Genomic DNA, 23420 nt, shown 5'->3' on the forward strand with positions numbered 1-23420 from the left:
GTGTATCACAACTTCAAAATCATTTCACTTAAAAATGATCAGTATTTTCTAAGCAAAGCAGTATTGGGAGTCAGAAAAGGGAAGTTATTTTTGCTTGCATTGTACAAAGAATCTTTGAAATTGGTTGCAACACCTCCTGCTTTTGAATGCTTTGGAAAACCCCAGGGCATGATTCTGAGCTGAGTAGGAGAGCACACCTGATCCTGGTCTGGCTTTGGACAAACAAAAAAAAATAAATCAGAATTGTAGACAAGACATTGATATTGTATTTAGAAGAGATTAAACTGGAGCAAAAGTATCCTCTGGTGGATGTGGCACATCTGGAGAATGAAGTATCATTGAAGGCTACTTCCAGAAGGATGTCAGTGGTGTTTTGGTCTTGGGTACAGGGGCAAGTTGTGTCAGCTGCTGTAAAAATAAATAGCAAAAGAAATTTCTGCTGAATCCAATGGGTGAACCAAGCAAGTGCAAAGGGATGAGATGGGACAGCATGCAGGTGCCAGGACACCCTTCCTCCCCCCAAAAAATGAGTATTTGTGACAAGGCTGTTGGCAAGCTTTGGTTCTTCACAAGGGGTGTCCCAGCAATTTGTCCTGTATCTTATTTTATCTGTTTGTAAAGTGAATCTAATAACCTGGCGTGTAGTGGGTGACGTGGGAGCACGATGTGTATGTGGAAGCTTCTGTTGGTGAGAATTTGTTGAACTGCAGCTAGAACTGCATCTTGCAGGTTTATTGACGCATTGCAGCCCCACTCCCCTTGGGCAGGATTTGCAAGCTCAGGAGGACAGTGCAAAGGGTCGCAGACTGAAAGAGAGAAAAAAGTCAATGCTAAAAGGCAAGTTTCGTTTCAGGGAAGACAACAGCTAAAGGACCAGAACTATCAAACAAAACCACAAGATCACATCAGATATCAAGGCAGGACACATCTCGTTTCTCCCTCCCGAAAGAGCTTATCAGTGCAACCAATCACTTTAATGATGTGGTGGAGGGAGGAAGAAGATTTGACTCAGAATGAGATGAAATTTAGTTCCTAAGACCCTGCTCTTCTGCTGCCGGAGACTAGTCACCTGTTCTGCAATCAGCCGGAGATAAATCATATCCTGCAGCGGAAGGTGCTTAGACATGATTTTGCATTATTTTATCTTACTCTTTCCAGTGAATCTATGCACTGTAGTAGGAGAGGGGAGGGAGAAGCAGCAAGCAAAGAGCGGCTCCGGTGCCTCCAAGCCGTCACACCAAGGATGACAACAGTGGGAAGGTGCCAGCAGCCGAGAGCTGTGCCTGCTTGCTGGGGCTGCTGTTGCTCTCCCAGCTGCACGCCTCCCAAAAGCACGTGTGGAGCAGGCAGCTCAGCAGCACGGAGAGGTGAGCCTGTGCATGATCCCACTGCTTTGGCTCTGGAGAAGCAGCGTTGTACAGAGGCCTAGGGGTGCCATGCCGGCAGCATTGCTCTGGGACTCTCACTTACAGCATTGCGCTCTGAGTGCTGGTAAAGCTTGGTAGGACCTGTACTTATCTGATATACCAGCTGGTTTCTGGAGATGAAACTCAGTCCTGGGATTGGAGGATATTACTATTCTAATGCCAGGGCTTCACTCCAGCTCTGTCCTAGGGTAAAGGGGAAACACGGTGCTCAGCATCCTCAACCTTGGGAAAGTTTGGATCTGACCTGGGTTGTGCTGAGTTACTGAGAGCACAGGACTGTCTGGCAAAAGCTCCTACATCCAGTTGTCTGCTGTATGGCCCCACAACATCAGGTGCATCTCGTGTTTGTCAGCTGTAACAGCATATTCCTTGCACGGGTTTGAACCCAGCAGATGGTCCTCCCTGTCCAGGGCAGAATATCCTAACCCGGGTTGCCCAAAGGAATTTGATGTGCTTGCCCTAATGGAACAGGTTATTAGATGGGAAAAACCAGCTATACTGGTACCATGCAGGTCCCATTTCAAGCTGTTAGATAGCAGGTATTAACTCACTGCCTGTTGTAAATTGGCATAAATCCACTGATCTACCTAGTGACAGCTAATATATATGTGCACTTGAAAATCTGATCTCAGACTAGACTGAGGCAATACCAGCTGGATGTGCTTGAGATGTGTCTGCTTCCTCCCAAGTGCCCAGCCTTGAAATCGTTGAATCAGGGTTTTTGCCTAATTCCATGAGAACTGGATCACAGCCCATAATTGAATTTTGCCTTCCTGGAAATGGGAGGAAATGCAGCAAAGCCAGTGAGGCTGGTGGGTTTTGCACCCACTTATGAAAGCTGCTGTATTTCCTACAGATGTGCACTGATCTGCGAGTTTGTGACGTGTGAAATTTTCAGATCTTCAGTCAAAACCTTTAAAAACCTCCTAATTGACTCTGAAGTCTCAGAGCCAGATTTTCAAGGGTATTTAAGGATGGAAAAATACAGGAAAGCACTTGTGGGGTTTTTCAGCAAGGCACAAGCAGGCTAAATGCTTAAACCTAATGATTTTTACCCAGTTTGTTGTTGAGACTCCCACCAACTTGCGCTTTGAAGTGCTTTAATTGTCCTTCAAATCTAGAAAGACTCAGTCTTCCTGCTGAAACCCTGGGTATGGGGAGCCCATGTTCTTCAGGATCTGTGCTGAAGCCGCATCAAAATTTGGATGCGAAGTTCCTTTCAATTGGAACGTGGGCCACAGCTCTTGCATTGCAGGAGGTGTTGGAACTGCTACCCGAGATTTCTTTTTAAATATCTGAGTTAATGCCCTGCTTTGTTTTCCTTCCAGAGGGATGAGTTTTTGGGTCTGCTGGTGTAATAAAAGGCTAGAAGTACAATAGGATTTATCAGAAGCTGCCTGCTTGCATAGCCTCCCACCACAGGGTGGACAGGGAGAGAGGCAGAGGCAAGCAAAGTCAAGGGACTAACCCACAAGTGAGAGGAGATTAAGGGCTTGCAAACCAGCTAATCAATACCAGCCTGCATATAATGAACATCTCTCCCACTGCTGTAGCTTCAGACAGTAAAAACCTACTGTAAATGCAACATATCTCTGTGCTTCCTGCCAGCTGGCCGGGAGCCAGCGTATTTCCTTCAAAAAGAGGGATATTTATTTTCATCCTTTTAGAGGCAGCCAATTCATCTCAGACCACCACCAGCTAAAAAAGCTTTATAAATTAGCAGCCTTTTTAAAATTCTCTCCCCCACCCCCTTAAATATTATTTTCCTTTCGTTGTTCGTCAGTGTAAATCCTCTGCCAGAACATGCGAGCCGAGGCGCATTGCGACACACTCGCCTTTCTCTCAAAGCTGGAGAAAGACAGTAGCGGTAGTGTCTCACGAAAGCCAGGGGAAACCAAAGCAAAGACTCGCCGTGACTGATTCTCTTTCCAAATGGCGTAAGCAGGCTAACTTCAAACATGTGAATAATGAGTTATCTGTGCTTGACTTTGTTCGGCAGCAGAAGAGACAGTTCCTTCTAACACTTTCTTCCTTTCCTCCTGCTCCCTCCTGTGAACTTCTTTGCTTTCAGAAGCGGGCTGAAGTAGCGCTGGCACTTGCCAGCTGCTGCTGCTCTCTGTAGCTCAGCAGAGCTCTCCATCCTCTGCAGAGGCGTCGTGCTGGAGTCCTTTCCAGCTGCTGGTGCCGTGAGCAGTCCGGCTCCGCTGCCCTGCCCTCCCTCGGTGGCCATGGGGCTCCACCACTTGCTTCTTGGCTGGGCATTTCCCAAGGTGCTTGAGCTGGAGGTGGGGTTCCCAGGAAGACCTGAGGGTCATCCTGCATTGCTGGTGTGCAGAGATGAAACCACCCAACCATCTGTTGTAAGGGACAGGCCCAATGTTCCTGTAACACAGGCCTTTCACATGTGGCTTGTTTCTGGAGAACGTGCTGGGACTTGATAGTCTAGCCGAGGCTCAGACCAGAAAAAAATTCAATGCACTGTAGAGGATTGGTGTGTCTCTCTGAAGTACCTATTTTGAGGGCTACAAGAGAGATTTGAAAGCTATTTTGTGCATTGAGATGGAGTTTTATCCACTGGTGATTGCTTTCTTGTGGTCTGTTTTCATGGATGTGTAGTAACTAAGCCATTAGGCTGTGCATGGCATGGCTGCACAGTTGATCCGGGTGTACTTCTCAGCTGGGCTGCTAGGGTTTGAGCAGCACCGTGGGAGAAGGATGGTGGGAGCTGGCAGCTGTGACAAGCCCTGCTTTGAAGGGGGACATGCTAGGGACCCTGTGGCTGCTGATGGCTCATCTCAAGCTGCTGTGGCATAATCATAACCAAGGCACTGTGCCCCAGCCCACACTACCATCTCCTGGTTCTTGTCTCCTCCTCTGTGGAGCTCAGGAAATGATCTGCAAATGCGTGTATTAATAAACACACACATACACACACACAGCCCTGAGCTGAAACGCTCTGCATTTCCTTTGCTCCATCTTGCCGCCAGTGCTTCGCAGCAAGACGCCTGGGGAGGGCCAAGCCACTTCCCACCATCTGCTCTCCCTTCCTTTGGTAGCACGGGGTTATGGCAGGGGACAGGGATGAACGTGACACCCGAACCCCGACCTGCCGAGGGCAGAGAGCGTGCTGTGCCAGCTCCCTGCCTCTCTCTGCCGTGACTCCATCTGTGCCTACGCAAAGATAAACCAGGGGCCAGGACCCCAGGCGCCCCAGGGGGCTTTACAAGTTGCCCTAGCATCTGTACTGGGCCAAATCAAATTTGCAAGCTCTTGGAATCTGGTATCATTCAAGTCATGAAGTTTCTGGAGCCCCTTTCTACCTTTGGTCAACATTATACGCTGTACCTAAGAAATCTGGGGAAATAATCTGCTCTTGTTGAGCGCTGTAGACACCCCCTACAGCCTAGAAGCCCCATCCTGGCTTCCATTTCAGAAGCCATGTCAAGTTGCACACTCTTAGAAGGATGAGCAGGGTCTGTCTGGGTTTTGAAAAGCTTTAATGCAGAAAGCCTGTCTTTAAATCTTAGCTTTAAGGACCTGAGCTTCATTGCAGCAGGAAACACCCAAAACTTCCAGTATGCATCTTATTACTGGTTTAAAGTGTAAAAAGCTCATTGTCTCTTCCAGCAGGGAAGTGCTCAGTGGGACTGTTTGTTTGCTATGCTGATACAGGTCGTGTTCTTATCCCAGGAGCTGAGGTGATCTGTCAAAATATACATCTTGTCATACTGAATATCAGAGTTGACTGACTTGGAAACTTGACCTACCTTCAAAACCCACATTCCATTGACAAGAAGTGTCCAAGGTCAGCAGCTGCCATAGAGTTATAACCATAAGGCTGTTGTTTCCATGAGCACTGACCTGTGCAAGTTGGTGCTAGTGCAGCCGGCTGCATGGCCATGGAGAGCAGGAAGCCGCGTGATGGAGCAAGGTGCTTGCACTGGGGCAAATGCAACACAAAGTTTCCAACACAACAGCAGGTTTTGTACCCAAAAATTCACTGTTCAGGGTGATGAAGACTTCTCAGACAGATTTCTGGGGCTGAGGTCTGCAGCTGTTTGAAGTCGATTGAAAATCCACCCACTGACTTTGTGAGGCTTTGAGTCAGTCCTTGGGTTAAGCTAGAAACCACCTTCCTTTTCTCTAAGGTACGAGCTATTGTTCATTTGACAGCATTGGTTTCCTCTGCATGACAGCTGTGGGTAGATGGGGAAGGGCCTTTAATGAAGCCAACCACTGCAGAAATTAAAAAACTCAGGTTGTTCTGATGAAAGAAACCCATTAATAGCAATTCTCTCTTGCGTGACAAAGTCTGACGTCCCTAGCTCTCAGTGACAAGCAGCAGGAAGTCCTGGGGAGACAGCCTGTACCAAACAGGGTTGGTAGTCCGCAGAGCTGGTGGTTTTTAACTCGTTTGTTTCCTCATTTCGTATAGCTCAGTGCTGCCCAGCCCCAGCTCTGTTGATGGAGTTATGACACTGCCAGTGCAAGCTGGAGATGGTCTGGGAGAGCCAGGAAGGGTCCTGGCCTCACTCCTCTGCTCTGGGTTTCACTCCTAAATGAGACCCATTCTTTGCTTTGACTTAGTTTGCATCAAGTTTTCTACTTTCTTTTTGTAGGAACAGTCCTAGGTTTGAGGGTGGGGGTTGCTGGTAGTTGCTGCGTCTGCCCACAGACCATCCCCTTTCAAGGGTTGTGAATACAGTACTGGTATTTACTTGAGGCCTAAAAACCCTGTGGGTTTGTGCCTGTGTTCAGGCAGTGCAGGGACCGGAGCAACCACAGTGCAGCATAGTACAGCCACATGAAGCCCTTGGTTAGGCTGCATAGCTGAGTAATCTTTAAAAGCATTATCAACATAGACATCACTTGATTTATTTTTCAATATTTTCTCTGTCACATGCTAAACACTACTGCAGGATTGGGTTTCAACTGAGACAGAGGTAGGGACATTTCCATTAAATTTCTGTATGACTTGGTCTTCGCAGTCCTTTTAGATTCTCTGCTAAGCCCTACCTGAGAAAACTGTTAAAGGAAAAACTTAAACTTTTTTTTTTTTTTTTTTTCTTGTATGTTCAAACATATATTGAAATAATAAAATGTGGGCCAAAACAAGACACCTCACTGCACACGCATTGCCCCTTGGGGAAAACACAAACACCATGTGAGTTGCTGCTTGTGTGTCTCTGAAGGCCCTCAGATAAGACAGAGATACCTGAGGTCTAGGGGCTCACAAAGATTAGAAGAGATCTTTTATGGTGTTGATTTGAGGTTTCCTTGGTTTACTTCACACAGCAGGGAAAATGCATTTTCAAAATACCATTGGGTTTTGCTTTCTGCTGGGAGTCCTTTTGCAGCAAGTTCTGCTTGCTGGCATCGGCATGTTCTTGTTGGGGCTGCAGTTTTGCTTGGGAGCAGCCTGGGGACAGTGGAGCTTGGGGCTGGTGCAGCCTCGCAGGGTGCTGGGGTGCAGTGGAGTGGCCCTCCCGCAGTCACAGCTGTGCCCTCCCGGCTGAGCCACCCGGCACCTCCATGAGCAGCCTGGGAGCGTGGCCCCAGCACGAGAGCCAAGCAGAGGCAAGATCAGAAGATACCAGACGCCAGGTTTAAGGAGGGGAAGTCTGGGGACTTTCTGTGACTTTGCTATAAACTGACACCGAGCTCACACTAAGCAGATGTGAGGGGGGAGGGTTGGGGGGGGGGGGCATGCAAGCAAGAGGTGGCTGTGTTTTGTGCCTCTCAAGTGCGGCAGCATCGCTGTTTTCTAAAAGCCACGGAGATCTCAGCTGGGTGGGTGCCGGGCCATAGAGCTGGTTCTAGTAAGGTGCAGCTCTCAGGAGAGCCTCCCATTTCCTTCCCAGCCCCTCTCTGGCCTCCCTGCCAGCCTGCACACCTCTGGTGCCCTGAGCTCTGTGCTCGGCTATGCCAGGATCAGGTGTTTGCCACCTCGTGGAGGTACTTTTGTGACTGGCACAAAGAGCCAGGGGCACTGCATGGCTGCCTGGCTGCGGCAGGTGAAGAACAAGGGAAACCCAAGGGCTGAACCCAGCACTGGTTCAGAATGTAAAGCTGAGGCAGCTCCAGCCTCGCTGGAGGCCCTCCAGCTTTGTGCGGGTGTAACTGAGACTGGAATCCAGCCCAGAGAGAGTGAAGCCGTTCAGTGATGATTAATATAGTAAAATGCGAAAGTTATGTATCAAGTGTATTTCATGCGCCTCTTGCCTCAGGCCAATTAGCATAAATTTAATAATTATTGCCCTGTTCCAGCAGCTGCTACCTAAGAAGCTGGGAGTGTTTTACAAATGCTCATTAGTTGCTGCCCTGCCTCAGGGAGGTAGGTGAATAGTCTCCCCGTTTCACAGGCTTAGGAGAAGAGGAGTGGAGAAGCAAAGTGACACATCAGAGGTGCAGTACCGTGGGGGGCTGTTCCCAGGCCCCTGCAGCCCCCTTGGCTCTGGCCACGTAGGCTGGGCAGGGGACTGCAGAAAGACAAGAGTTTGCCCTGGATGCCATGAGCAAATGCTGTAGAAAATATTTAAAATGCAACATTTCCCTTGCTGGTTCCAAGGCCACAGCTGTGGCAGGAGAGAGGCCTTCTCCCACCTCGTGTGTGTGTCCCCTCTCTCGTTGGGAGCAGGTGAGGAGGGCGCAGACTGGTGGCTCAGGAATGGCCCACGGAGCCTCTCCAGGCCCCCACCGCATATCACAGGCCGCCTTGAGGACCAGGGCTGCTGTGCTGACACTGTGCTTACCAGAACACTCTAGCCAAAGGGGAGCCGCTCAGACACCAGCTTCTCTTATCATGTTCCAGGGCACAGACAAAAGCTGGAAGACCAAACCAAACCCTTCGCTGACCGCTATGGGGAGCTGGAACGGCTGCGCCAGTCCATGAGAGTCACCCCGACGACACCCAGCCCTCGTGGAACTCTCAGCACCCCAAGCCACTTCGGGTCACAGGCCCAGACTCCAATACAAGGTACCAGCCGCGCACCACCCTGGCGTCGTGCAGCCGGGACAGCCGCAGGGCTCAGGGGTCGAGCCAGGGGTGGGTGGGACGGGGATCTCACCACCAGAAGCTTTCTTGCACCCGCTGAGTAAGCAGATTACAATTATGCTGAATTGTAAACCCAGGTGATTTCACTGAGCGCACCATTAGGTATGGGGTCTGAGGTAAAACTGAGGAGTTCCAATAGGAATGCAAGGGAGAGCTAGGCATGCTTTGAATTTGGTAGCTTCTTTGATATGAAGGCACCCGCACAGACAGTTAAGCATCAGCAAGAAAAGGGTGTATTATACTTTACATGGTAATCCAAGTGGTTTCTTATCTTGTTGCATTGTGTTTATGCCAAGTCTGGTGATCCATCACCTAACTCCAGCATAATTCCCCACATGTATGCACACCTGCATGGGCGCACGCGTGTGTGCACACACAGGCTTTGCTCTTCCCATATTTGCAATCAGCATAGCTGAGCCCTCGGGCACTCCCCGTGAGTCTGCATTGGCGCTTGTTGCCAGGACAGTGGTAGGAACTCCCACTAGTCCTTTGGAGAGTTACCTGTGAGAGGTCAGTCTGCTAATCCCCTGAGTTTGAATTTCATCCCCAAAATAGGCATTGCATTTGAAAATATCCAGCTGCCTTGCAACTCCCAGCTTGCTGCACTTCTCAGCAACACCAGACACTACTGTGATGTATTAAGAGAGTCTGTTCTCCCACCTGCACATTGCCAATGATCCTTTTCCATGCATTTTTAATCTTGGTGTTGTTTTCCTTTGAAAATCAGCAGAAGTACTAACAGAAACTTAACAGATATTAATTAAGCAGGCTGTAGTTTGAGTTTTGGTGAAAAATTGTGCCTCTTGGAAGGTTTTGGGCTAAAACGTTTCAAAAGCTTTTATGCTGTGTTTTCAGAAGTGACGCAGATGTTTGAAAACCTCAATGTCATTGGCAAAGGAGGGTGTCTCAGGCACAAAAACATGTTTGAAAATGTTACCAAACTGTAAAAGCTACCACACTCCTCCCAACCCAAAATTACAGCGAAAGCTTAATTTATTTCTCATTGAAATGCAAATCTTTATGCTTGGAATTTTCATTGATATTAGCACAGTTTATGAGAAGAACATGGGCATTTTGTGTAGGATCATCATTTGATTTTTCTTTTTTAAAAGGAGAGAGAGAGTTTTATAGGCTCGACTCATTGGCTGTACAATAAAAAGAGTCTTGGAAGGGGGGAATGCATATTTTAAATTAGCACAGTCCCCTGTAGTGCCAGAAACCCAAAGTGTGTCATTTGGAGCAAAGAGTCAGGTGATGACACAAATTCAAAAAGAAAAATGAAACTGGCCACAAGTTACCGCCCATGCCAAATTCCCAAATGTCAAGTGACAGCAGGAGTGGAGACACACAAAATTAGCCATCTAAAATCATTCCTGCGGAGTGAATCCAAAGTACCAGGAATGCTGCAAAATGCAGTTTGTGCACGGTCTGCTCTTGGCTCTGTTGTTTCCAAGTTGGAGGAACTGTCTTAAAATTACTGTGGGTTCTTACCAGCGTAACTGGGAGCAGAATCAACTTAGTAACTTTAATCCCAACTGTGTCCTTTTGACACAACTCTAACTATAACCAATAATAATAATAATAATAAAACCCTTTCTCTCTCACACACACAGCTTATTCACAAAGATCGTAATTTTTACCCAAGCAAGTGGAGCCTGACGCATGCCAAGAATAACACGAGAGTTAACAGGCCTGTAATTCTCACGACTTGGCACATTCTTAGGTAACACACATGAGAAGCCGATTAGCAAAAGCATAACGAGATATTGGTTAGGAGGGATGAATGAGGCAGGCTGGAGTTCACCCATCCCCACTGCCCCTCACCTGGGTTCTTCAAGCCTTAACTTCCTCAGTGTCCTCACACCCCCGTGCAGGGGGGGGGAGCAGCTGTCCCTCCGTCAACCAACTTGCTGGTGTTGGTTGGCCTCCCAGTTCTGCTGACCCAGTGGTTTGCATGAGTGCTTCCTAATCCACTTCTGGCAAAACCTGACCAGTGAGCTGGGATGCCCAGAAACAGCCTCAGCCACCAAAGGGGGAGTCAGGCACCGCAGCTCCTTGAGCTCAGCGCCTGGAGTTTTTTCTTTGTAGCAGAAAGTAGGAGATAGGATTCCTCTCTCAGAGGAATTAGGGTCCTTTGGAGATTCATTTGCTCTGGATGTATCCGATCTTTCCTCCCCAGGAGTGAAGGCCATGTGGCCATAGTGGAGATCACAGCAAGGACAGTGGTGTAAATGAGGAATCTGGCCCTCAGCCATTTGCAAGAATTTCAGTAAAGCAGCGCCTGGAGGTTATAAATAGCCCCCATGTAAAATGATCATCCTGAGGTTAAATGGTCTCAAACCAAAAACCTCCTGGTAAGAGAAAACCAATCGTTTCTGAAGTGCATGCCAGGAAGCACAGGAGGAGAGTGTGCTCTGCTCCAGCTGAGCGGGTCAGATTCTGCTCTTGCACTGGTTTCCCACTGCCCAGTGCGAATTTACTGCAGTGGCTCTAGTCTCACCTTACCCCTTGCAGATGAGCAGAGAATCAGTATCTTCCCATGCCTGTCTGCAAATGGGACAGACGTTTTCAGCCTTGCGCATGCCAGATTTGATAGCCATTTCCACTGCTCTGGAAGAGAAAATGAGTGATCTGAGCGCAGCTGTGGTGAGAATGGGCAGGTGGGACAGGCATACCCACAGCCAGCATCAGCTGGCACTCCTTCCCTGGCTGCAGCAGAGCAGAGCCATTTGTCTCCATTGAGGATTTGGCCTAATACTTCTCCAGTGAGGTCTGGAAAATCTGAGGTTTTGAAATCCCGGCTCTCCCATCTCTGCAGCGAGACACCAAGCTGTCATTAGGATGGCTTGAAATGGTTCCTTATTATGGGGCACGCGATGCCAGAGCCTTGCGTGCTTACTTCATTGTGAGTTTTGTCTTCTAGTTTAAAAAAAAAAATCAAGGAGCTCTCAAAAGTGAAGCAAGATGTTAAAGAAACTTGCTTCTGCGCGCTTTTGGCTGCTTCTAAGGGCCCCCTTGCTCTGGGGAAGTGGGACGGTGACAGACACACATCCTCCTGGGGAGAGCCAAGATGCTCCCAGCAGCCCCCTATTCTCTGCGCAATGCCTCATCCTTGCCCATGTTTCAGCAGTGGTTCATGCTGAACCGTTTTATTCCCATTGCAACAGAGGAGGACCGCCCACGCAGCCGGCTCCTGTGTTCTAGCTTTGCGGTGGAAACATCTTCAATCACTCAAAAGCAATTGTGTGCATTGTCCAGCAACATGTAGGGGCCTTGTGTACATGAGGACAATTGCAAAGTGATTTTAAATTTGATCTACTCAGTAACAGAGCAAGCTGTTTTGATTAATGCACTTAACATCCCCTTGCACACTCTTCATATTGCTCCAGCGAAACCAAATTCCCTTGACTTCACAGGGAGAACAGTAAACGCTGGATCCTTTTGCTTCTCCCAGCCTTAGTGTCTGCTAAACAGTTTTGGAGACATTGTACTGGTGAAGAGCTTTCAGATCTCCTGATCTGGAAACAGCTCAGCTTTAACCAGTTTCATTTGCAATCCATTACTTAAAGCCAGTGCAACGTTTTTAACATAGGCCAGTCATCAGCAGAATGCTTCACCATATGCATTTAAAGTAAAATCTCTCTCTCTCCTTTTCTTTTTAAATATACATTTTAGAAGTATTATATTACTTTTAAGAAGCCTCTTGGCATAGGCAGCAAGTGCCCTATTGTTTCCGAAATGCAACGTGGCTGCTCTGAGGTTAAGTCCTGAATTATGGGCCCAGCAAATACCCTGAATTGCTGCTTCCTAATCCCTGTCCAGATCGACTTATGGTTTCTTTAAAATATCCGTTTCTTAATGGATAAAAACATTCTACCATGGGCAGAGGCTAAATTGTTTCCAAAGGAAGCTAGGCAAGCATTAGTGGGAAGAAAACATATTGTGGGATTCAGCTTCAGCCTCAAAGGAAGGAACGTGCTTAAGATGGGTTTCCTGCCTCCTCTCAGCCTCTGAATGCTTCTGTGCCTGTCTTCAAACTGCTTTTCTCCTCCTCTCAATTGCATTTGCCCGCTGTGCAATGGCTATTCCTTAAATGAATTTGTCAGGTAATGGTCAAAGATGAAACACAGGCCAGCACTGGTCGGGAGCTGAGGTGCTGCTGGTGGAAATGGAAGGCAGGTGCACAGCAGGACCAGCTGGCCTTGCCCTGGGCTCCAGGGCAGCTGCTCTGCCTCCAGCAGGGGTTCAGGCTGCACCGAGCCCCGCAGGGGCAGCACCGGGCTGGGCTGCGGCGCGGGAGCGGCGGAGCAGGGCGGGCACCCGGGCGCCTCTCGCCCACCGCTGCCGAGCTGCAGTGGGTTTCCCATGGCAGGCCGGCCTGGCCCGAACCTGCTCAGCAGGCAAGGTGGTCTAGCTGCAGGCTGGGTTGTAAATTCAGCTACTTCCTTTTATGTAGTCAGGGCTTGTTAATTTTTTTTAATACCCTTTGAATACAGGTAAAGAGCAAAGCGCGGGCAGGCCAGAGGCAGTGCCTGCAGTAAGGCAGCGCTCCCTGTGCAGCCCGCCCACCCGCGCAGTTAGCACCGTTAGCTCGCTCCTCGTCTGTGCGGGACCCAGCAGCGGGGACTGAGGCTGAGGCAGCGCGTGCTGGGCAGGGCGTGGGGCAGAGCCGGGCTCGGGGATGGTGAGGAGAAGTGAGGGGCCTGGTGGGAGGGGAAGCTGGAAGAGCGTGGCTTGTTTAGTCTAGCAAAAGGCAGGCTGGGAGCGGAGCTGATTGCTCTGTGTAAATACATCCAGGGCATAAACATCAGGGATGGAGAAGAGCTAATGTAAGCTATGAAGGACAGTGCTGGCACAGGAGATGGGGCTGAACTGGCCCTGAAGCGTTAGAAGTGGGGTCCTCCCCAGAAGGGCAGGACGGGTGCAAAGAATGTCTGGGGCAGGGTAAAAGCATGGACCTTGAAGGCTTTGCTGAGGAGGCTGCGATGCAGTGAGCCAGGAGCACCCGGGGCAGCCCTGCTTCCAGCCCTGCTCTCCTGCAGAGTCTGGGGGCTGCTGCCCAGCGTATTTGGGGCCCAACTGAAAGTGCCAGGGGAGGACCGAGGATAGCATCGTTGGCTGGTTTGTGATGCTCCTGAGGTAGGTTTGGGGGCTGGGTCTGTCTGCACAGCAGCACACTGTATTTGAAGAGAATGAGAAAACTGAGTAGCAAACGTGCTCGGCGATTTTGAGGTGGTGCTTGGCGATGCTGTGATAAGCGACATGTGTGTTGTTGTGTTTTGGTTTGGGTTTTTTTTTCAGGCTCTGCAGAGGAAGTACTAGCACCCAGTTTGTGAGCCGGTTATATCAGATACAGAACAATTGCTCCATGGGTGTGTAACAACGGATGCTGTTCACACCCTCATTTTTTTTCAACACCTTCCCCCTCCCCCAAAATAAATTTTGCTCTATTTTTCGTGGGGCAGGAGGAAGGGGCTGTTTCTTTTTTAGTTATCTCTGACTGTGAAACGAATGAACTTGTTCACATATGTGACAGAGGCGTGAGAGCGTGCCTGCGTGCGTGGGTGGGGAGGAGAGCAGCGCCTTTTCTAGAGATGAGCTGGGTCTTCAGAGATTGAATGCATCTTGTGCACCTTCCCTTACAGAGCAGATTCTCTTCGTCTTTGGCCACCTGCCTCTTCATGCTCCCAGATGGAGCCGCTATGATCAGGGGAAGGAAGCAGAGAGGAAGAGAGGTCAGAAAAATGCCGAAAACAACTTAGAGGTCCAAGCATCACAGAAACTAGTAGAGAAAGAATAGCAGAAGATATATACAGAGAGAGAATTTCTGTCCCCACTCCGTCTTGCATATGCATGCATATTATATACATAAGCATAAAGTATCATTAGTGTTTACATTGTTGTCAATCATCATGGCATAAGACAGGAAAGGAGGTTTCTTTCCCCCGGGCTAGATTTTTCATGACAATTTTGCAAGGCACGTATATGTATATAAATAAAACGGTGATATATGGCCAGGCTGCAGATATTTATATATTCTATATACATAGAGAGTTCTGTACTATCGAGTTCCTTTTAAATTTCCTTTATTCTCTCTGTGTTCCACATGCTATATGTATTTGTGTGTTTTGTATAGTATACACACAAGCTTAGGGTTATTGCTGACTTATTGAATAAGCCACTGCATGTTCTCCACATCTCTAAAATGGGGATCAGAGAGTAGTATCTGGGTTGATGTGGAATTGCTCAGGTTCTACGCATCACTGCACATCCTCAGCTAATCTGATGATCTTCTCATACATTGGGCCTCATCGATGTGCTCTGTGCACGTGCCCTGGGTGAGCTTTGTCATTTAGTTGTCCCTTGGAGCTGTTTCCATGATGTGGCACTAAAGAGGTCCTGACGTAGCTTTTCTTGCCCTTCTCCAGACAGAACACACATTTTCTGGGTTAAGAGGCAGTGGAAGCTCTCACTGGTCCGATGGGCTGTACGCACTTCGGTGCCGCTGGTCTCTAAAACCACTTGCAGGGTGCATTGCCTCGGCTCCACGAGGGTTTCCGGGGACTCTGAGCAGACCCACCAGTTCTGACCCAGCATGGGCACAGGAACCTATTTCAGCCCATCCAAGAGAGCTCCCAAACCTAGGAAGGTCTTAAGGGAGGAGGCTGAACACACCCAGACCCACTCTGTGGTCTCCAAGCCAGCCTCCCCACCTCCACGCTCGCTGCCAGCCTGCACCGCCCTGCGCAGCTCCGCCATGAACCTGTCGAGCTCTGCTCCCATCGCCCAGGCGCTCAGATGCAGCTTTGCCTTTTTCTTCCTGCTGTTCAGCCAAGAAAAGGCCCGTATCGCCTCTGAGGTGAAAATAAAGCTGCTGTGTCACTTGAGCACAGTTGTTTTATCTGGAAAGAGGCTGAGCAGCTTTGAAAGTCTATTTCTATCGGACTCTGCAAGTGGGTGCACAAGGGGGTGTGGGGGTCCTCAAAAAGTGCAGATTGCAGCTGCACAATTAAGTACTGGGGTGTGTCCCGGCCTCGGGGTCCCCTGGGCAGCACGGCCCTAACAAGGAGACAGTGGCATTACTAATCAGGGCTCTGACCTTTACATGGCTTTTATTTAATACACATTCCACACTTCCCCAAACTCCTATCCAAAACATTGACATTTCCGCTGATAGATTGGGTCAGATTTTGGAGTAGTTGGGGGGGCTCAATTCACTCTTACAATGGTTAAATTCTTACAGCTAAATGGGCTTATTCAGTTAGTGCAGCAGCTGGTGTGATTTCGAGAAGAAAATAAACATTTCCTTCAAATATTTTGATTGGCAACTGGACAACCGAAATACTCAAGCTCAGATTGCCAGGGTCCAAAAAAGCAAATGGGGGTTGGACGGCGAACAAGCAAGGCAAACCGTAGTAAATCCTCCGAGGCAGCGCTACCACGCAGATTGTGCTGGCGAAGCGCTGCGAAGGAGGCAGCGAGATGCGATTTTCGAGTGCGCTGCCGGCTGTGACCTCAAAGGGAGCGCGGGGCCCAAAGGTGCAACTTCACCGGCTCCCCGGGCATCCGCTTAGTGCCTCGCTCGCTCCGGACTGCCGCTCGGGAGCTGGCTGAGCCTAACAGAGGGCTGCTTTGTTGCCGAGCTGGGTGGTTGCGGCGGGGATTCAACGTTTTGCCCTGGCCTCGCCGGGGCTGTCCCAGAGCTCCCCGCTGTCCTTCCGCAGCGCGGCCCTCCTCGGACCCGGGGCAGGAGGCTGGCAGCCGGGCGGAGCCGGGCTCCCCGCCGCCAGGGCCCGGGGACGGAGCTCGGCACCCGTCGCCCGGCCCCGCCGGGGCTCCCCCCCCAGCGCCCGGGCGGCGGCGAGCCCGGCGCGGCCGCGGCTCCCTCTGCTGGCGCCTCCCGCCGCCGGCTCGGGGCCGCTGCCCCCTGCTGGAGGCGAGACGGGCCCGGCCGGGCCCCCCGGGGACGGGACGGGACGGGACGGGACGGGACGGGACGGGACGGGACGGGACGGGAGCATCCATCCCCGCGTGCTCCCGGCGGCGCAGGAACGGGGCTGGCGGCCGGTTACCGCTGCCTGACTTCAACAGGGACGGCCAGCGCCCCACAAACGGCGGGGGAACAGAATAGACAAGTGGGGTTGGGGTTGTTGTTTGTTTGTTTGTTTGTTTTAGCCTCGGATTGGTGGGGGAAGACCGGGGCTTTGTTCTGGGAGAGCCCTCAAGCCCAAGGCCCGGTGTAGATGAAAGCGCAGCCCAGCGGTGCTGCGCGGGTGCCTCACATCTGCAGCACGCGGGGCTGGGGGGAGGCGAGCTGCCGAGGAGCCGAGTCCAAAGCCCGGCACCCGCAGAGCTCAGCCGCTGCCTGCCGCTGTGCTCAGGCCATAGCTGGAGAGTTTCTAGCCTGCTGGTATCGCTGTGCTTTGCTCTCTATGCATGCAGCCTGCAATTATCACTCTCAGAAGCTTGTGTCTAAATTAGTAGCAAATACCAATTGCCAAATGTTGCACATTCAGTCCAATAAAACATAGCCTTTAAAAAAACCCTTTGAGCATGTTATAGAGGAAAAGGGAAATGTGCCCTGAGCATTTGTGTTTTATTTCAATTTACATTTTTCTGGACTATTATATAAGGGCACATTAAAGCTAACAAAGGAGCACAGTCTGATCACTCAACATCGTCCGCTGCTCCGGGGAAGGTGCTGAGCAGCACCCTGGGGTTTTGGGGCTGGGGATGGTGAATTTGGAGCCTGCTGTCTCTGTGTGTGTAGCAAAACAGTCTTGCCCTTTTCCTGCAGTGACCAGGCTGCATGCTTGTAAGGAGGTATTCAGAAGATGGTATTTTCTGAGTCTTTCCCAAGTTCAGCTGGGATTTTTGTTCTGTGGTCCTACCCTATTCTTGCTGAAGCTCAGGGCTCTGCTCAATTTGCTTCTTGCAGCAACTCTTCAAACCTCACCTCGCAGCACCTGACAGCAGTGCTGGTGCCACTTTTGCAGTAGCATGGCTTTGGGATGGGGCCGAGTGTCCTGCTGGCAAGCTGAGATGTGAAATAAGGTTGGTTTGCTCAGCTCTGAGCGTTTTCCGCAGTGTAGCTCTTTTCCAGCCAGCCCAAGCATGCTACCCCTCCACATAGCACCCAGGATGGATGGAGCCGCGGGTGTGTGCATGCGGTTCATGACAGCTTTGAGCTGCTCCTCTCTTATCTCACACCAAAGCCGCAGCCACATTCACAAACCAGGTGCTCCCCTGCCTTTCTCCTCCATGGAGCCTGCGTGGGAAGGCAGGCGCTGCCGATCGCCCGCAAACGGCTGGAGGGGAGGGTGGCGCCTCCCCTCCACTGCTCCCCTGCTGCAGGACTCACCTGGACCAGAAAGGGGCTTCAGGTCAGATCCCCTCCCTGTCTGCTCCTCCAGAGCATGTCCTTAGTTAGCTAGAAGGGATTAGCTCAGGTGTTTTTTTTTTTTCCTGGGGAAATGCTGCAGGGACTGGTACACCAGCCCTGAGAATTTTAAAATGCTTTGGCATAATAAATATATATATAATACACATCCCTATCCATACACAGCTAATATGCAATCATATATCTCTGTGTGTCTCTGTATATACACACACATATGTAAAAATAACAAGTGCTTCTATCATATTCATCTCACACATTTTCTTGTTCGGAGTTGATTCAAAACCCAGCCTATGTGACAGACAACCAACAACTAATAGCCTTTCTGGCTAGGTTTGCTCTTTAGAGCTAGGCAAGATTTTATGTGTTAGCTCTGAGCATCAAAAATATTCTCATGTGCTGCAGAGTCTGGCACAGCAGAATTTTCCCCCTACTTTGGAGCAGTGTGTCTCATCCTGCAGAGCGTGGGGAAGAGGAGGGCCTGCAGAAAAGTCTCTGAGGCCAGATGACATCCTGCTACCAAAGCAGAAAGGTGCAACATCCCTGCCTTTAGCGAGGGAAAATAGTCTTAGCAGTAAAGAGAAAGCCACCTCCAGCCAGCCAAGAGCTCTGAGCACAGTACGTCAGCCAAGAACTTTGGACTGGAACTGTTCTTTCTAGAGATTTTTGTTTTATGGGTGGTGTTAAAAGGCTGAGAAAGGCACAGTAGTAGCCATTTATAGCCATGCCCTCCTTCATAACTAGCGCCAGAGCTTAATGTGAGCTACTGAGGTCCAGAGGACAGGGGTTTTGCATCTCTGCTGGGAGAGCACAGCTCATTTCTCTTTGCTTCCCACAGAGGACAGGACCCAACAGCACCAGGCAGAGGTCCTGTCCAGATAAAAGCTGGCTGCAACCCACTTGACATTTATACCCCTAAGGAAAAGCACAGGGGCTCCATCATCTGTGGGAGCTGGGTAACATCCCCACCACACTGACCCAAGCGTCCCTTCCCCCAGTAGAGGAAAGCCTGAATTTCTCACTCTCTTTATCCTCTTGGAAGGAGAAAAATACACAGAGAAAAGCAAGCAGAGGGGTATTGTGGCTCCTAGCTTGGGAGTTTTCAGCTGTGTGTTTATCAGCTCCATCCCCTGATGGTATCAGCACGAACAGGCCACCCACAGGAAGGCTTAGCAGCCTGGTCTGGACTCCAGCTTTTCCTCTCTGTCTCCGTGTGTGCGTGTATATACACCACCGACTATCTCAGGGACCAGCCGTCTGGGGCCTGCATCCATTTATTTACTACACAGCTGATGTAATGGCTAAACATTTTTTTCTGTGTTTATGGGGTGTTTTTTTTTAATCTGCCAGAGACGAATAGACCCCTAGAGAAGTCAGCTTAATTGTGTCCCTTCTTGGATAGGAAACAACAAATTTTAGGACAGGAAATGGGAACAAATTAAACAAAATGGTTTTAGGATTTTTGTATTTAAGTTTCCCAGCTCTCTTCCCTGGCAGATCTTAGAGATGTTTTTCCCTCTGACTTTTATTCCTTGGGCAGGGGATGACCCAGGCCACAGGACAACCTCTACAAGCCACCAGGAGAGTGCTCTAACCACCCGCTTTCTTCTCCCAACCCCGCAGGCACATCAGACCTGAGCCCCTTCTCAGACCCCCGGCAGTTTGACCGCTCCTTCCCGACGCTGCCAGCCCTCACCGAGACCAGGTTCTCCGACCCACGGATGCATTACCCCGGCGCCATGTCCGCTGCCTTCCCCTACACCGCAACGCCCTCTGCGACGGGCATTGGGGGCATCAGCATGACCAGCATGCCCACCACCACGCGCTTTCACCACACCTACCTGCCGCCCCCTTACCCCGGCTCCACGCAGAACCAAAGCGGACCCTTCCAGGCCAACCCCTCTCCCTACCACTTGTACTACGGCACATCTTCGGGCTCTTACCAGTTCTCCATGGTGGCAGGTGGCGAGCGCTCGCCCACCCGCATGCTCTCGTCTTGTACAAGTGCTTCAGCGGGGAACAACTTAATGAATCCCAACCTGGGCAATCAGAATGACGGCGTCGATGCAGACGGGAGCCACAGTAACTCACCGACCACCATGACGACTACAGGGAGGATGGATGAGTCGGTCTGGAGACCCTACTAGGAGGAACGCAGCTGGGCACCCACCACTTTAACTTAATTGGCCACCGTCATGTTACTCCTTTTGGTAGTGAATGCAGCAAAATGAGACCTAGGGAAAAGGTAAACCAAAGTCTCCCAACCCAAAAGAAAACCAGGATCCTCTACATGGAAGCAGGGCAAACGTCAAGCGAAGATGAACCAGGACCTATGTTACATTTCAAGATAAGCGTCCACAAAGCTTGAATTTGTCGCTTGATGTGGTTCCTTTCATTTGTTTTTAATATGTGGATTGTACATAGGAAAGAAAAAAGATGTGTGGAATCAGATATTTGTTTATTGCAGAACACTTCTCAGTCATCTCACTCTCATCCCCATCCCCACACAAAGCATTCAAAAGTTAAGAAAACCTTGTCCTTCTGCAAAAAGTTTTAGAGAAGAGAAAGGACCAGGAAATCATCTGAACCATCTCTCTGCCAGTGCAGAAAGACTGAACTGAAAAAAAAAAAAAAAAGAAAAAAAAAAAATGAAAAAAACCTTTGTCTCCTCTCAGTCCCTCCCCACCAGTTTAAGGCTCCTGACTACCAAAGATCCGTGGGACAATGCCAGAGCCACATGCCGCACGTGAGAGTCTGGTTTACAGCACAGCTGTGGGTTCTCGGGAATGCACGGAGGCTGCGCATTCCTCGTGGGTCAGACGGCATCAGCCATGTGAACAAGAGCTGTGATGTGATTATTATTATTCTTTGTTGACGACAGAGGTTGTATTGTTCATTTTTGTCATTGTCGTCATTTTTAAAACAGTAACGTGGCTGATTCTGTGCCTGACAGACCCTCCCCTTTCCTGTATGTTTACATATGAGATGTACTTTTTATGAGATGTGTTTTGTTGTGTTTGCTCTTTTGTCCTGACCTCACCATTCAATTCTTTGCCCCTCTTTAGCAAATCTCAGTGATGGTATCTGAAGCGAAGGCAGTGTTCAGGACAATTAAAGGTGTGTGAGATGCACTTCCAAGCAAGCGTGTTACCTGCAGAGTGACTCAGAAACCTTTGGCATGACCCTGCCATTGGTCTCTGGGTCTTCCTTTCATTCTCTCTGAGTGGCTATACATGCAGCTGGTGGCAAAAGCATCATATTTCTGTTATGATTCTTTCCTGTGTTTTCACCCAGAGTGGATTGACACATGATGACTTTTTTCTATTTAGAAACAACTTACACTTGGCAGTTCATGCTGAACGCTCTAACTGAGATTTGGAGAAAGAAGCAGTTTCTACGCAGTCCCTTTGGTGGTGGGAAGATTGTGAAGCAATGTTGCCTGACATTTTCCAACCCCTTACCCTCCTTTCCATTCTCCCAAGTGACCTAGAGCGCTGATATCTTGCTGTAGATGAATAAGCTGAAGAGCAGGCCCTTAAAGCTACCACTGGTGCACTGTTAGCTGGTTGGATTGTGTGGCATCTGGAGGAACCAGGTCCCTCAGGCACCGTGCAGACACAGCCTCATAGCTGGTACCAACGAGGCTGTGACCTGAATGAGACCGCACCAGGTGGCAGCAGGCAGCTGGAGAGGTGGCGGGGCTTCCCCCAGGCCGAGCTGGTGGCCTGGCCCCAATGCACGCCGCAGGGTTAAGCCGCCTTCCACCGGCTGGCCAGGCTTTCTGCTGGTGTGCAAACTGGGGCTGGGTTCTGGGCTCCCTGTGCCACAGGGCTGGTGGCGCATGGGCAGGATCCTAGGAGCGTTGGGGGGTGAGCTGCACCCCACTGCCCTGCAGCAAGGGCACAGGACAGCCCCCAGACTCCATTGCTACCAGTGGCCTGCACCAGCTCATATTTTTTCCACGTGTAGGAAAATTTAAACCCTCCAGCTGACCTCCCAGTTCCTTCTGTCTATTTTATGTCATTATACCTATCACCAAATCTCAGTTGTAGCTTGTCAGCAGTCAGTCGAGATACAGAGTATTGTAATTGCACTACCATGTAACGACTGGAGCAAGACATCCTGGCTTAGTTGGAAAGCTGCGATGACCACTCATGAGTTAAACAAGCAACAAGAGGAACAACTTTTTTAAATAGAAAATTTTAAAAGCTCTACCCCAGCAAAACTGCAACATTTACTTCCTTAGAAACAGGGAGCACCTCTCCGGTGCTTGCCAGCTGTAGAAACTGGACCGCAGCAGCAGCCTGTGTTTTGATGCATTTATGTTTATCATCCAACCACGCCACTGATTGAAAGCACAAAGAAAACAAGGCATTTGTAGTACTAGGTTAATTTAAGACTGTTCATAATGAATTTTTTAAAATGGCAACAATGTTATTTTTATGACATATTGTCATATGAAGGTGTAAATATATGCACCTCTATTGTATGCAAATGGTCACAAGACAGGCCAATGTTTTTTGCTTTGCACTATAATTTGCTTTTTTTAAAAAATGCACAATCGCTTGTACAGTAAAACCCCTTTGTCTGGCTCAAAGAATATTTAACTATAAAATCTAATTTTTGGTCTTATTTGTTATAATAATATAATTCTTAAATGTGTTGAAGGATCCGATTCTTAATAATGCTTCTAATACTTGTATGTGCAGGGTAAAATGACAACAACCAACTAAGGCGTTGAGAACAGAGACATTTGTAGATAAAGAAGGCTAAAGTTGTTGGTTTTTTTAATGGTGTCTTACAATGGACATTAAAAAAAATGCTAGTGATACCAAATAATGTGGTTATTTGTGTAATATACCAGCCCTACTTGAAGGTAATGCCCTATATTTAACATGTAGCCCATCTTTTTAACCTGTAGCACTTGTCACTGGGGTGGGGGGAGGCGGGGAGGGAGGGAGAGGATGGGGAGGGTCTGCTGCTGTTGAAGTCGTTTGAAGAAGCTCTGGCTGGTGACATCTCTGCCGTGCCAGCTTCTGTGAGAGCAGTCGGGCTCCTTTTTGTTGGCCAGGCTTGTGAACGGGTGGGACAGAGTTGGTACGAAGCCACAGCACAGTGGTCAGTTCTGCTTTTCTATTATCGGTGTCAATGTTCTTATCCAATGTACATGATTATATTGTCAGGCCTTCGTGTAATCATTTTAATGACTTTCCATGTGGAATAATAAACGTACGGTTACAAGTCCCCCCGTGCCTCCTGCCTGCTGACTCCTTGCCCGCAGCTCTGCAGGTCCCAGGCGCTGCATTCCGCTGGGAAGGGCCCGGCCCCTGGCCCAGCACCCCAGGGCCGCTGCCTGGGCTGGTGGCCACAGCCGCAGTTTGGCCAGAGTGGGCGCAGTGAGTGGCCCTGGGCGCCTCTGAACTCAGGCACATGCCCACAGGCTCTGGCCAGCTTTCGACTCTCCTGAAATCCATAAAAAAGACTCCTGCAGCCTTCTGCAAGACCAGACTGGGCCCTGACCTGGAGAGCTTGGCAGGCATTT

General features: G+C 49.6%; 1 protein-coding gene across 1 annotated transcript in view; it reads left to right on the top strand.

Moving 5' to 3' along the window:
- The window catches only part of RUNX3 (RUNX family transcription factor 3), a 60871-nt gene extending 38154 nt beyond the window's left edge, over positions 1–22717 (top strand). The window contains exons 6-7 of the mRNA XM_084496992.1: positions 8239–8403; positions 19502–22717. Coding sequence (XP_084353118.1) covers positions 8239–8403; positions 19502–20025 — 689 coding nt within the window. The 3' untranslated portion in view covers positions 20026–22717. The remainder of the gene's footprint in view (positions 1–8238; positions 8404–19501) is intronic.
- The last annotated feature ends 703 nt before the right edge of the window (positions 22718–23420 follow it).

Source organism: Aythya ferina (genome assembly GCF_964211825.1).
Source record: "Aythya ferina genome assembly, chromosome: 24".
In the NCBI taxonomy this organism is placed as follows: domain Eukaryota; kingdom Metazoa; phylum Chordata; class Aves; order Anseriformes; family Anatidae; genus Aythya; species Aythya ferina.